A 12,671-nucleotide genomic window follows, 5' to 3' on the forward strand; every position below is an offset into this window, starting at 1 on the left:
CATTGGCAAAACGGGTCTGCTTTGCGTCCGCGCCGACCCATTTCCGGCCCAAATTTGGGACTGAAATGCGTCGGCGAGGACGCGCGCGCCGAGCCATTTCCGGGCCAAATTTGGGACTAAAATGCGTCGGCGTGGACGCGCGCGCCCTCTCGTTGTTCGCCCCATCCACACCCGCCGGTCGTCCAACTACCCGCAGACAACTTAGTTAATGAAGGCCACCCTTCACGGGCCCACGCGTCAGCGATCGCGGTCGGCCTTTTTTAATCTGAGCATGCGGTGGGTTCGGCCTCATCTGCTTTGAGACCCCCGTCCCCATCTCGCTACTTCTCTGCTCCCTCGTTGGCAACCAAACCCTAGCCAGCAGCCATGGACGGCTCCGCCCAAAACAAGGGCAAGTCCCCCGTCGTCTAACCCCATGCGCTGCCCCCGCCGGCCTCGCTAGCGGGTCAGCGTCCCGGTGCACCAAGCACAGTGGCACTGGGAGCACCGCATCCCCCTGTTGTACCCGAACGTAACCCTCCCGTACCACTAGCATGTGAATCCGGAGAGGATCCCGGTGTCGGCTGTGCAGCTGAAGCAGGAGCAGAGGCAAAACCCTATGTACGCGGCCGACTCTCCCGACTGGGAGGTTTGTTCCGCGCTCGAGCACAAGGAGCAGCGCCAGCGCGGCGTGCACAACATGCAACCACGCCCCTCCGCCGCCCCGCACGTCGTTCGCAACGAGGACCAGGAGGTAGAAGCCGCTTGGTAGGCGACGCTAGCAGCCGCACTCCATGAGAGCAAGGAGGAAGAGCGGCGCAAGGCCGAGAAGGAGGACACGACGTACAAGGCCCAGCTCGCGGAGGCCATCGGGCTGTCCGCCCCCAAATCCAACGTGACCCAACGCCCCTCCTCTGGTGTTGAGACGGTCGCGAGGAGCCGCAGAAGTGCCCCGCCACCACCTTCCCAAGAGCGCACACGGGCTTCGTCGCCGGCCTCCTCGGGCGGCGGCCAGACTGAGTGGGAGGGAGGGAACGCGGCAGCGCTACATGGGGGTCCGTGTGTCGCTAGAGGATGGGCGACGTGGGAAGGGGGAGGGAGGAGTGGGGGAGGGATGGTGGGTTTACGAATTTGAGACGGAAACCATGCCTTCTACTGCTCGTTAGTGCGCACAGCAAAATCGCCCGCGAGTGTCAACTACGAACTAGAACGCATACAAAAATATGTGATCATATATTTATTTTTATGAACATTCAAAAAATATCAACAATTTTTTAGTTACATGAATCTTCATTTTAATGGAAAAAACACTTTTTAAATGGGATGAAAAAAATATAACGAAATTAAGAACATTTAGTACTCCCTTCGTTCGGAATCACTTGTCGTAAATGTGTCTACAACTAAAATACGTCTAGATACATTGATTTTCGTGACAAGTAACTCCTGACGAAGGGAGTATTAATTACATGATCACTTCAAAACTATGTGTAGGCTTATTTTTAATAAATCAACATTTTCTTTGATATTAAAAATGTTATATCAGTAAATAATACGCTGAAATTGTTAATGTTGCTCAAGCTTCATGGAGCCCGAAATTTGAATTTTTTTTTAAAATTTCGGTTAGAAACTTCTGAAAAAAACACATACTTATGGACGAATACTACTTCTATGAAAACGTTTTGAGGAAATATATATTTATGCAAGCTACAATAAAATCATAAAATTACTTTTTTAAACGAGGCAAAAGACTTGCCATTTCCATTGATTAAGAAGAAGAGAATTATCGGATTAATTAACAAAAAACCCGCTAAAACCGATACATCCCAACCCATATGACATGGGTAGCATCGGCTAACCTGACCATCAACATGGAACACAGAGTTGTAACGAAGAAAGGCATCCGCCAAGGAGCCGCAAGCGTCATCCTCATCACCGGTTACCTTGAACGGATGACTCCGATTACACCGTAGAGCCCCATCATCGAAGCCAACCCATGAACAGCTGCAGAAACCACAACAACACATGCCAATAGATAACCCGACATCTCCGACTTTGACGATGAGCATCGCAAGGGAGATATGCAAGATTTGCGCGAATCGTGGCCTCCACAAATGACCACCGCATCGTGTATTTCTAGCATACATATTATTCATTATAGAAGTACATGACTGTTTTTGTACAGCTCGCATAAAAGCACAATTCATAATGAAATTTTACACATATCTAGTATACATCTATAAGAACTTGCGAGTTTATTTTCAATATTTTTTTTGGATACTTACAAGATCAATATTTCGAATTGTTTTAAAAAAAACCAGGCTCCATGGAACCTGGGAGCCAAAAACCCTCACGCAATAAAACAGGTAGTCAAGGTCGAGCTACATATAGTTACATGTCAAGGTTGAGCCAAAAACCCTCACATATCTAGTTATATTTTCTTCTCCATGACCCCATATAGTTACATGCCTCTTTCTGGAGAAGCTAGCTAGTCAAGGTCGAGCTACAGATTAATTAGCCTCTCCGCCGTTGCTGTTGCTTTCATCCATACCCATGGGCTCCTCCTCCCTCCCTCCTCAATAATGCGGACGCACTGTCTAAAGTGTCTTGTTCTCTACCAATGCAGATCGAGAAGCAAATCAATGTTGATTGCCTTAATAAACAAGATTTCAGCCACGGTTTTACCCACCCACGTTTTCAGCCACGGATATACATGTTGATTTGTTCTCCACGCGCACATGTGACATGTGACATGTGCTGCATCGTCTTCAGCCACGGTTTTACCCACCCACGTTCGTTTTATGTTGCTTCAGTGGAGTACTGACTGAATCTCGCTTGGCATTTCGATTCCCGGTGGCTGGTGGCCGTCCACATGCGTCCACAGTAACCAGAAGCGATCGACCAATGGGCACACACACTTGTGTGCTTTTTCGCCAGCAAGTCTCCAAGTGGAATGAAGTAATGACGTGTTTGGTTAACTGCATCGTTTTTCAGCACTTTTCATACTTGTCTTAGTTAAGTTTGGTTGAGCTAGTCAAGGTAAAATACATGTAGTTTGATTGCATGTATGTAGGTTGCCCGCATTAGGGAACTAATCTTTGCGTAACGTTTGGTTGCATGCATTGGCTTGGCTGATGCAAGTGTCTGTTGTTTGCTTGCATATATGCAACATGATTAAGAGTTAATAGCTACGCATGACACGTATAGTTACAATAGAGTTCCTCGGCGGTGTACTCGCGAGGACGGTGCCGATGCAGGCCACTGGTGAGGAGGCTGTCCGGGCTACGCCGACAAAGGCGTTGGGCAAAACATGGTGCCCATCCGGCAAGGTTGATGATGATTAGTGAGAAAAGAGTGTCCCTGCTAGTGCGATGGACGGTGGCCGCGGCGCCGCATCCGACACGCCGTGCATGGAGCCCCGGTCGAGCGATCCCGTCGACAACGTCGTGAAACAGTTGCTAGTGTGTTGTCGCTGCAAAGAAAGTCCGTGAGGAGAGACAAATAGAAGGACGCTGAGGCAGAGGGCAAGGAAGAGAAATAAGTGCAGGCATCATGGTGACTTGAGCCTAGGAGGACTAGAGAGAGGAGGATCGAAGGAACGACACAGACGACGTCGGCACTATAGTAGGACGAGAGAGGGGAGGCCGAAAGGAAGTACACAGACTACATTTGCAGTGTAGTAGGGCGAGGGGGAGGAGAAAGAAAGGAATGACATCGGCGACAACGCCAGAGAGGAGGCCGAGACAAAAGATTAGAAGGGACTAGGCAAAGGAGATTAAGGAGGATCATTAAAACAAACAACGGATATACACATGTAGAGTCCATGAAGAAGATGTAGATATACTCATCTACGATACCGAAACAAAAATATGCAACACAAATGTCGCGTGAAACTGCATCATGAATCTACTGGCCAAAAGAAATTTCGAAGCATCGACCATGCGTAATGATTTGAACATTTACAATTGGCAAAACTACGAGACGATTGCCTGAATTGAACTATAACATCGATATACATCTTTTTCGTGTAAAGCTTATCTTAAATTGAAGCATTATTTTGTACATTAGAAAGGATGAAAGAAAAAAGATCAGAGAAGGAACTTAATGGTGGTAAGAGAAGAAACTAGGTACTGTATATTGACTATTCGCATCCTTTGCATCCTCTCATGCAACCGGACCCTTCCGTATGCGCCGATATGGCTCAACTCAGCTTGGCTTGCTCGAAACGGTCGATTCAACCGTTTATAGCAGGCATGGCTGAAGAGTGATTTAAGTTTCATACGGGTCGAGATTTTGGTGTAGCCCATACAACTAAAAAGACTAAAATGTTCAAACGCTGGTCTGGTTAGGGTTGAAGCACGCAGCAAAACCAGCATAACTTTCCTACGAGTTCCAGCAAGTTACATTCTCAGTGTTTCATATTCGTAATCCTTTGGGTGTGTGGATTGTCTCCTCATATGGGCGGGAGGATGAGAGGGGAGCTTGGAGCCGAACGAGTTTAGTGGTTCAAGATCAGCAAGTCTATCGATCATGAATATGCATTGTCATCCAAAACTTCATCATAAAACATGGCTAAAACGATTGTTGTTTACACTCGCTTTGTTTCAAAATGAGTGTCTCAACCTTAATATAATTTTGTATTAGAGTTCACAAAGTTAAGACAGTTATTTCGAGATGAAGGAAGTACTAGTTATTGACATCCAGAACTTGATCATAAAACATGGCTAAAACGATTGTTGTTTATACTCGTTCTGTTTCAAAATAACTGTCTTAATTTTAATATAACTTTATAGTAGAGATATTAAAATTAAGACGGAGAGAGTACTGGTTAATGAAAGAGGCCCGCGTCCTCCACCAAATTCAATTAAAGAATTCCACCCTAAAATGGTTCCACATAAACAACTTCAAAACCAATTCCAAGGAGGAAAGCACTAATTTGATTTGGTGTGATCAGCTGGACAAATCACTCTGACAGCATGCGACAATCACCATATGGTTCCTTTCCACGTGAAACTGACGAGGCATGCACTTTCTATATGGTAATAATTGAGCTTTACCAGAGATACGGTGAAAAAGACGGTGGAAGTGATCAAACAAAACTACTCCTGATATTCAATCAGCCGGCCTACTGATCGCTAAGTAAATGTTAACTAAGCATCATGCATCGACCAAGAGGATTAATAAAACTGCAAGTGACCGAGGGGTATTATTATTTGACAAAAGCATGCAACTAGGCATATGCGTCCATGCGTCTGGGAGAACAAATAATTAACTAGAGATTAAGATAATGGAGTATGCATACAAGGGATCTTCCATACTTCTCAGAGTTGAAGATCTTGGCAGCTCAGCCAGACATTGATCTTACAACCCAAGAGGTCTCCGTGAAACAACAACAAGAAAATGACGACACTGCGATGCACAGCTACTGTGTTTACTTGTCCATGACTGTGACACCATTGATTCATACCCAATATGCGAAATGAACAATCTTATTACGCAGTGAAGATGCTGGGGGCAGCGATGGGTGTGTCTGCTGAGGAGTTGTTTTCATGTCTTAACTTGCGTTTCAATCAAGATGGTAAATATATTCATCTGAAATTTAAGCACGAGTCACCTAGATTGTATTTACTTTCTATATATACAATGATATTTGTAACAATGTGGTCATAATTAAGTCACCTATACATTGTGAATTACAACGATGTTTTGATCAAAAAAAGAAAAACAATGATGTTTTGATCACTGCTTCGTTGTTTGAAACTGATGTGCTTGCAGCATGCACCACCATTCGATTGATGAGTGTAAAAAAAGGTTAGGGCCAACGATTGAATTCCTTATTTCTAAGCGATTCAAATAACCACAAGGAACATTGGGTGATTTTGTACTCAAAATTCATAACATAATTTGCTCGATTTTAAATATGTATTTATATAGTTGCATGAATAATTTTGTTTGACCTTTTTTTGTTGAATACCTTGCAATACAAGTACAAATAAGTGGAAACAGAAAAAAGTTAAACAAAATGAGCTCCCAATTTATAATTAAGGTCCAGGAACCATAAGCCATACATGCAAGCAGGCCCTGGCTGCCAATACGATATAAAGGACCAGTCTAAACTCTAGAGCAGAAACGAGTAATCGGTACTTGAAATGTTTTATTTTCTCATGCCGTGCAGTCCTGTACTTCACATTTCAGACCCAACAGATTATATGGAGCGACCCAACAGTCTCCTCCTGGCTGTATTTTTAGGGAAAAAGCTTAGCATCATAACAGTGGCCGAATCGGCCACCTCCTCAGTATGACACGCGTTCAAATAAGGGTCGTATCTTCATCAAACACCCTATTGGAACCAGGACCATCTTTTCAAAACATACGCGGTGTTGTAATGACCTACGACGGGTTTATATTTTGTAACAAACCAACTGCTGTAAAAAATTCTACAATAGGACATGTGCTGCAGAAATAATTCTGCAACAAGGTTTGTATTTCAATGATGAATGCGTGCTTCGCTGCTTGACAAAGGCAGATCCGACGGCTCGTGACCCGGGTGATCTTTTAAAAAGATCAGCCGGCGGACACATAGTATGACCCTATTTTTAGTGGATTTTTTTCTCAAAACAATGTATCTATCTTATGATGTTTATAAAGTACACCATGATGGCTTTCCCTAAAAGAATAAAATGTAATTTTTTTCCAGATAAAACGAATAAGAAATTGGATAGCAGGAACTTGATACATTCACTTAAACTTGGTGGCATCCATGCCATTTTGATTCCCAACAAATTGATTTACAAGTGAACAATCATCATCATCAACAACATCATAGCCCTGTCATCAACATCATCTAATTCATCTTAATTACTAAATCAAACTCCAGAGAAGGAAGAACAAAAATGGACTGATAGGCAGAGTCGATAGTACTCCATTACATGTGTCTTGGAGAAAGGGAGCCACCGACCGAGCAATCAATCCACAACTTCTTGTAAGCGATCAGCCTAACCGACGACTACCAAGTCGTCGTCTGTGTATATATGGTTGTACGACGAGTCCATATCGTGCACGATGAGTTTCTCAGCGGTGACGCTCGTGCCGGTGGCATTGTTGAACAGGTAGACCCCCGCCGCCGCATAGATGGCCTCGGTCGGGTACGCCCTCGACGTCGCCGTCAACCTCCCACCCATCGCGAAGCTTTGGACAATGGAGTGGTCCACGAGCACCCGGACAGAAAAGTCCTCGCCGTCGAGCACCGGCACTGTGCTACCCACCACCCGCTTCACCACATCGCTAGCATGTGATGATCGCAACTCGTCGTGGCAGAAGTGAGTCCGAAGAGCGCCGTCGAGGCCCTTGGACACATAGAAGTACACCCCCGTCTGTTCGGTCAGGGCGCGGTTGGCGAGGACGAGGAGACCGAAGGGTCCAAGGGCACCGCGGGTGGCGGCGCCACTGCTGGTGGTGCAGTTGTAGCTGACATCTGCCTCATTGACGGCCTCGATGGCGGAGGCGTCAATGTGGAAGGTTGCCTCGATGTCGAGCTGAGCGGTCTGGTGGAGGTGGAGGGGGACAACGGAGCCGGCGCCGACAGTGATGCCACTGAGATCGGTGGTGTTGATGCGGAGGGTGTCGAGTTCCTCCACCGGCCATTGGATGAGGTTCGTCCGGGTCTTCTCGTCAAGCTCCACCGTCCTCGGAATCGACTGCGCACACATCGTACACCATTAATTCAGTTGGTTCAATAATTCAAATAGTGTCTTTAGAATAATAATTTAAATAGTTAAGCTTAAGTACATCCACCAATCATGAGTGCACATCAAAATCAAGACCTTGAAAAGAAGACATGACCAAAAATTGGCTCCTGTTTAATTAATATAAAGGGTCCCGCGCCCTCTACTTATTTCCATTAAAGAAAACACCACAGGAACAAAAAGGTTGACATAAACAACATCAAAGATTTGAAGGAAGAAAGTCGTGATTTGATTTGGTGTGGTTTGTTAGCTAGGACCGGACAAATCTCTCCACGTGCTACTGACTAGGCATGCACATGATGTGTTTTTGTATATGTGATAATGATAATAGTTGAGCTACGCTAGAGATGGTGAAACGAGCTCTTGAACGACAGTGCATTGGCTTTTGCAACTTGGAAGTTGCAGAGAGATACTAGTGAAAGTGACCAAAGAAAACTACTCCTAATTCAGCCGCCCTGCCGGCCGGCCTATCGACAGACAAGTAAATATTAATTAACCATCATTCACCTCACATACCTTGATGGTTAATATACTACTACTAGGAAGAAGAGGGAAAAACATACTACTCTTACATATTATCTCCGTTTCAAAATGCACCGTGTACCATGCTTGGTTGGCATAAACTTTTGACCAACGCTTACTTTGTTATTGCTATCTAATTTTTGTGACACAAATTCATTACCGCAACAATACTTACATAATTACCTAGTATCAGTTGTAGCAGTACTATGTGTTTGTCATTTGGTGATGAAAGTAGGCAGATGCTTCCATGCTTCTGGGGAATTAATTAAGTAATTAACTAGATACCAAATCGAGGGTGCAGCCAGCAAGGGACCGACCACGTTCTCCAGATCTGAAGCTTTTGACAGCTCAGCTAGACAGCAGCCCACACCCTAGATCAGCCGTCCGTTATTTGTTTTTTTACACCCAACAAAAACGACAAACCACACCATCACTGCACAGCTAGCCACCCTGCCTACGCACTGTACTGTTGTTACTGGCCCATGGCTGTCACGATCTACCCCACCCAACAATGATGAAGATCAATGCGATCATAATAATTCGTATGGTAATTAGGACAATCATCATGTCAATGCATGCACTTTAAGTAAGTGTGGGTGATGGTTTCTTTACCTGGAGGTTGGCCCAGCCCTTGGTGATGTCGGCGCGCTCCGAGTCGGTCTCGCCGACGTACGCCCACACGACGCGCCGCTTCTTCACGGGGTCGTAGAATGACTTGGACGCGTAGTACTTTCCCCAGTCGTACCGTAGCCCGACGCCGAGCTCGAGCTCGTCGTCGATCGGCGTCCACTTGTTGGCGGCGGCGTCGAACCGGCCGAGCGAGTACCAGTCGTGCCGGTCGTCGTCGCTGCTCTCCTTGAGCACGTACAGCACGTCCTCCGCCGTCGAGTTGTACATGTCGCTGGCCTTGCTGCCGCCCCCGACGGCGTAGAGGTCGATGCACTCGTACTCGCCGGTGCCCTTGGGCCCGCGGTACATGTACCCTGGCATCAGCTCGTAGCTCACGAAGTCCTTCGTCTTGTACGAGAAGACGATGCCCGAGTGGTCGGTGTCGTTCTTGGACCCGATGATGGTGCGCCACGTGCCGTCGGAGGCGTCGAACCACGCCGTCGTGGGGTCGCGGAAGTCCTTCATCCCGATGCCCGGCGGCGGGAACACGACGGGGTTCGCCGGGTGCTTCACCCACTCGCGGAGGAGCGGGTCGCTCGGGTCGGCCGGCTCGGCGAGGCAGGTCACCTGAGCGAAGGTCTCGGTGTTGCCGGTGTAGAGGAGGATGACCTTGCCGTCGGGGAGCACGGTGATGGAGCCGGTGAGCACGCCCTTGATGTCGTACCACTGGTCCGGCACCAAGGCCGGCGGGAGGTGGCGCCAGTGGATCAGGTCCTTGGACACGGCGTGGCCCCACACTATCTGCGGCTCCCACACCGACCCCGACGGGTTGTACTGGTAGAAGAAGTGGTACCATCCGCCGTAGTACACCGGACCTGCCATGGATGCACGCACACAATGCGCTTCAGTCAATGTATTCCAAAGCTTTAAGAAAAAAAAGATTCCACAGGTGAGGAATCTCTTGACGAGAATATTCGACCCGTAGAATAGTTATTATGTGGTGGGTGGTGCTGACCGTTGGGATCTGCGTGATGTCGCCGGAGAATGCCGCCGCCGGGGAGCGAACAGGTAGCAGAGGTCAGTTTCTCGATCAAACCAAGCGGGGAAAAAGGAAAAGAAATGTGGATCTGAAGTGGGACGGTAGGTACCGTTCTGGTAGTACTTGTCCGGCTGGAAATGGAAGCCGGTGCGCTGCCACTGCAGCATGGCGTTGCTCCACGGGAAGCCGCCGTTGGCGGAGTAGGCCCCCGATGTCTTCTCCGACACGCCGTGCTCCTTGCCCCTGCTCCTCGGGAACTCCGTCGCCGGAATGGCCGGCACGGAGCCGGCCACCGCGTCACGGCCCGCCACACCGGCCCCGAAGACCGCGGCGGCGACGACGAGCGCCAGCACGGCCGAGGCGGCAAGCACGGCGGCGCACACGCGCCACCTCAGGCCACCGCCGGCCCGCTGCTCCTCCTGGCCATTGGCGTCGGCGGAGGAGGAGGGCAGCTGCTCGTAGGCGTAGGGCAGCGGCGGCGTGCCGGGGATGAGAATGACGCGAGAGGAATCCATGGCGCCGCCGGTGCAGGCCCGATGATCCCGAGGTGGGTGGGTAGATTGTTTCCTGGCCGATGGATGGATGGGTGGTGGCTTCAGTTTGGGGCAGATTTTATAGCTGGGTTTCGGGGGTAAATATGGCATTTTTATTTGGGGGGTGGAACGGAACCAGCTGTGGGGTTTTGCGTAGGGTTTTGGCATCTACCGTCCCGTTGTACGAGTACAAAACAAAAAACACCTCACACTTAGTTGCACATGCTCATCTTTGTTCTTGTTCTAATGGTAATGAGAAGGCATTATTGCTCTTGTGCTAATGGCCAGTCTCGAGATCTACGGTTGTGGTGCTGGATGTGACAGAATGGGTGGACGATAGGTCGGGTCTATTCTCATCGCAAAACATTTCCTTGTACAAGTTATTATCAGCGTATGCGTATCCCTCGCATTATCCCGTATGCTCGTCTGGCTAGGGTTTCTCTCCTTTTAAGCGATCCCGATCGTCTCTGAGTCCTACCCAAACACATCTTCCCTCCGATCGCCCCCGAGCTACGTCCGCCTTCACCAAGCCTGCTGTGTCGCTCACGCGGCTTCAGGAATCGGTGATGGCGTCTCTCTCCGATGCCCACTCCGCCACGAGTGGCGGCGGCGTCGCCGCAACTGCGAAATCGGATCTGGGTGACTTCTTCGATCAACTGGATCTGAATGATGAAGATTTCGCTGACGTAGAAATTGATAATGATGACCCCGAGATTTAGAAAAGTGTTTGCTGGCTTGCCCTAGCTAGGGTTCATACATACAAAAACTTCAGCCCGTCGGCCTTCTACAAGGATATGAGAGCTGCGTGGAATCCGGCACAAAGAGTGAGATTTCGGCCCGTCGACCCTAATCGTTTTGTCGTCCAAGCATCCTGTTTGGGAGACTGGGAACGCATCATGCTGCAAGGTCCTTGGTTGTTCTGCAATATGGTTGTGCTCTTGTGCCCATATGATGGCTTCAGCAAAGCTGAGGAAGTAGACTTCTTTAATATGCCAATATGGTTGCAGATTCACAAGTTACCAAACCCATACTGTAAGCAGAATATTATGAAGAAGTTGTTGAAAGGAGCTAGGAGATAATGGAGATGCGTCTGGACGGGGAACACACGAGGTGATTATGTTAGGGTGAGGGTGAAACATGACATCCGACAGGCTCTCGTGTCCGGGCTAAGGAATGTCAGGTATACCTGGTTCGCTATGAAAAGCTTCCTAGGTTTTTGTAAGATGTGTGGCCTCATTGGTCACGAACACAAAGAATCTGAACTGGGGGTTCACGATGAGAAGTGGCTCAAGTTCGGGGATTGGATCTATGCCGATATTCCTAGCAAGTCACGAACAGACGCAAGAACCAATAAGGCGACTGGCAATGATTCGAAAAAGGCTGAGAACCCTAAGGTTGGCGGGATGTTACTGGACAAGAACCAGTTGACCCAGAGGTCGCGGATACCGCTTCAAGCCCGGTGAAAACATACCAGGAGGAAAGTCATTGGACAGCCTGTTGTCAAGCCATATTTATCGTCGACATGCACCGCAAAGTGAGATAGCATACCTCCCAAACCCCACCTTCTGTGATCCTATACGAGAGGTGGGCGATCAAGTTTCGTGCAGCGCTCTCGGCCGACTTGGATATTTCTTCAACGCGGCTACGCACAATGATTTTGTCAACAACAACTATTGTGCCGTTGTCGGCGGCGACCTTTTCGGGGAAATGGTTATCGCGAGATCTTACATAACCCACACACCCAGAGGATTACAGATAGGAAACACCGGAAATTTAGCTTGGTGGAACTCTTAGGACAGTTACTGGACATGATGCACCACATGCCTGCTCCTGCTCCTGGAAACTTGCTGGCGAGAAAAGCAGACATGCGTGTGGGCCACGGGTCGCCTTTGGTTACTGTGGACGCATGTGGACGGACGGCCAGCAGCCACCCGCCCGGAATCAACTGGCGAGATTCCGGTCCTCCAGTGAAGCAACAGCAGCAGTACAACAACAACAACAACCAACCAACGTGGGTGCCCGGTAAAACCGTAAGACAATCACTGAACCCGACGCACCACATGTAAGGAGTAGCCGGGGTTCTGAACTGAAGCCATGGGAGAGAAGAGCGCACAGCACATGGGTTGCCGACCACCGCACCGCACACGGCGATCGATCGTTCGACGGCGTACGTGCTCCAGTTAATCAACGGCAGCAGCGCAACAGTAATGACGAAAGATCCAAACCAAATCAATCGGCCAACAATAA

At 48.4% G+C, this 12,671-nt stretch overlaps 1 protein-coding gene across 1 annotated transcript; it reads right to left on the bottom strand.

Moving 5' to 3' along the window:
• Positions 1–6,713: 6,713 nt before the first annotated feature.
• Positions 6,714–10,489, bottom strand: LOC123406951 (sucrose:sucrose 1-fructosyltransferase-like). The gene is made up of 4 exons (XM_045099970.1): positions 10,001–10,489; positions 9,868–9,876; positions 8,856–9,727; positions 6,714–7,673 (listed from the first exon to the last, which is right to left on the bottom strand). Exons 1-4 carry the CDS (start codon positions 10,404–10,406, stop codon positions 6,972–6,974), a joined length of 1,989 nt encoding a protein of 662 aa, XP_044955905.1. The 5' UTR covers positions 10,407–10,489; the 3' UTR covers positions 6,714–6,971.
• Positions 10,490–12,671: the final 2,182 nt, after the last annotated feature.

The sequence above is a fragment of the Hordeum vulgare genome, chromosome 7H, assembly GCF_904849725.1.
Source record: "Hordeum vulgare subsp. vulgare chromosome 7H, MorexV3_pseudomolecules_assembly, whole genome shotgun sequence".
NCBI classification, from domain to species: domain Eukaryota; kingdom Viridiplantae; phylum Streptophyta; class Magnoliopsida; order Poales; family Poaceae; genus Hordeum; species Hordeum vulgare.

Bases quoted from the DNA above. Each gene is read 5' to 3' on its own strand.
- LOC123406951 (XM_045099970.1), bottom strand. From the start codon at position 10,406: ATGGATTCCTCTCGCGTCATTCTCATCCCCGGCACGCCGCCGCTGCCC. The intron at 7,674-8,855 runs GTAAAGAAACCA...ATGTGTGCGCAG, and splicing joins AGGGCTGGGCCAACCTCCAG to TCGATTCCGAGGACGGTGGA.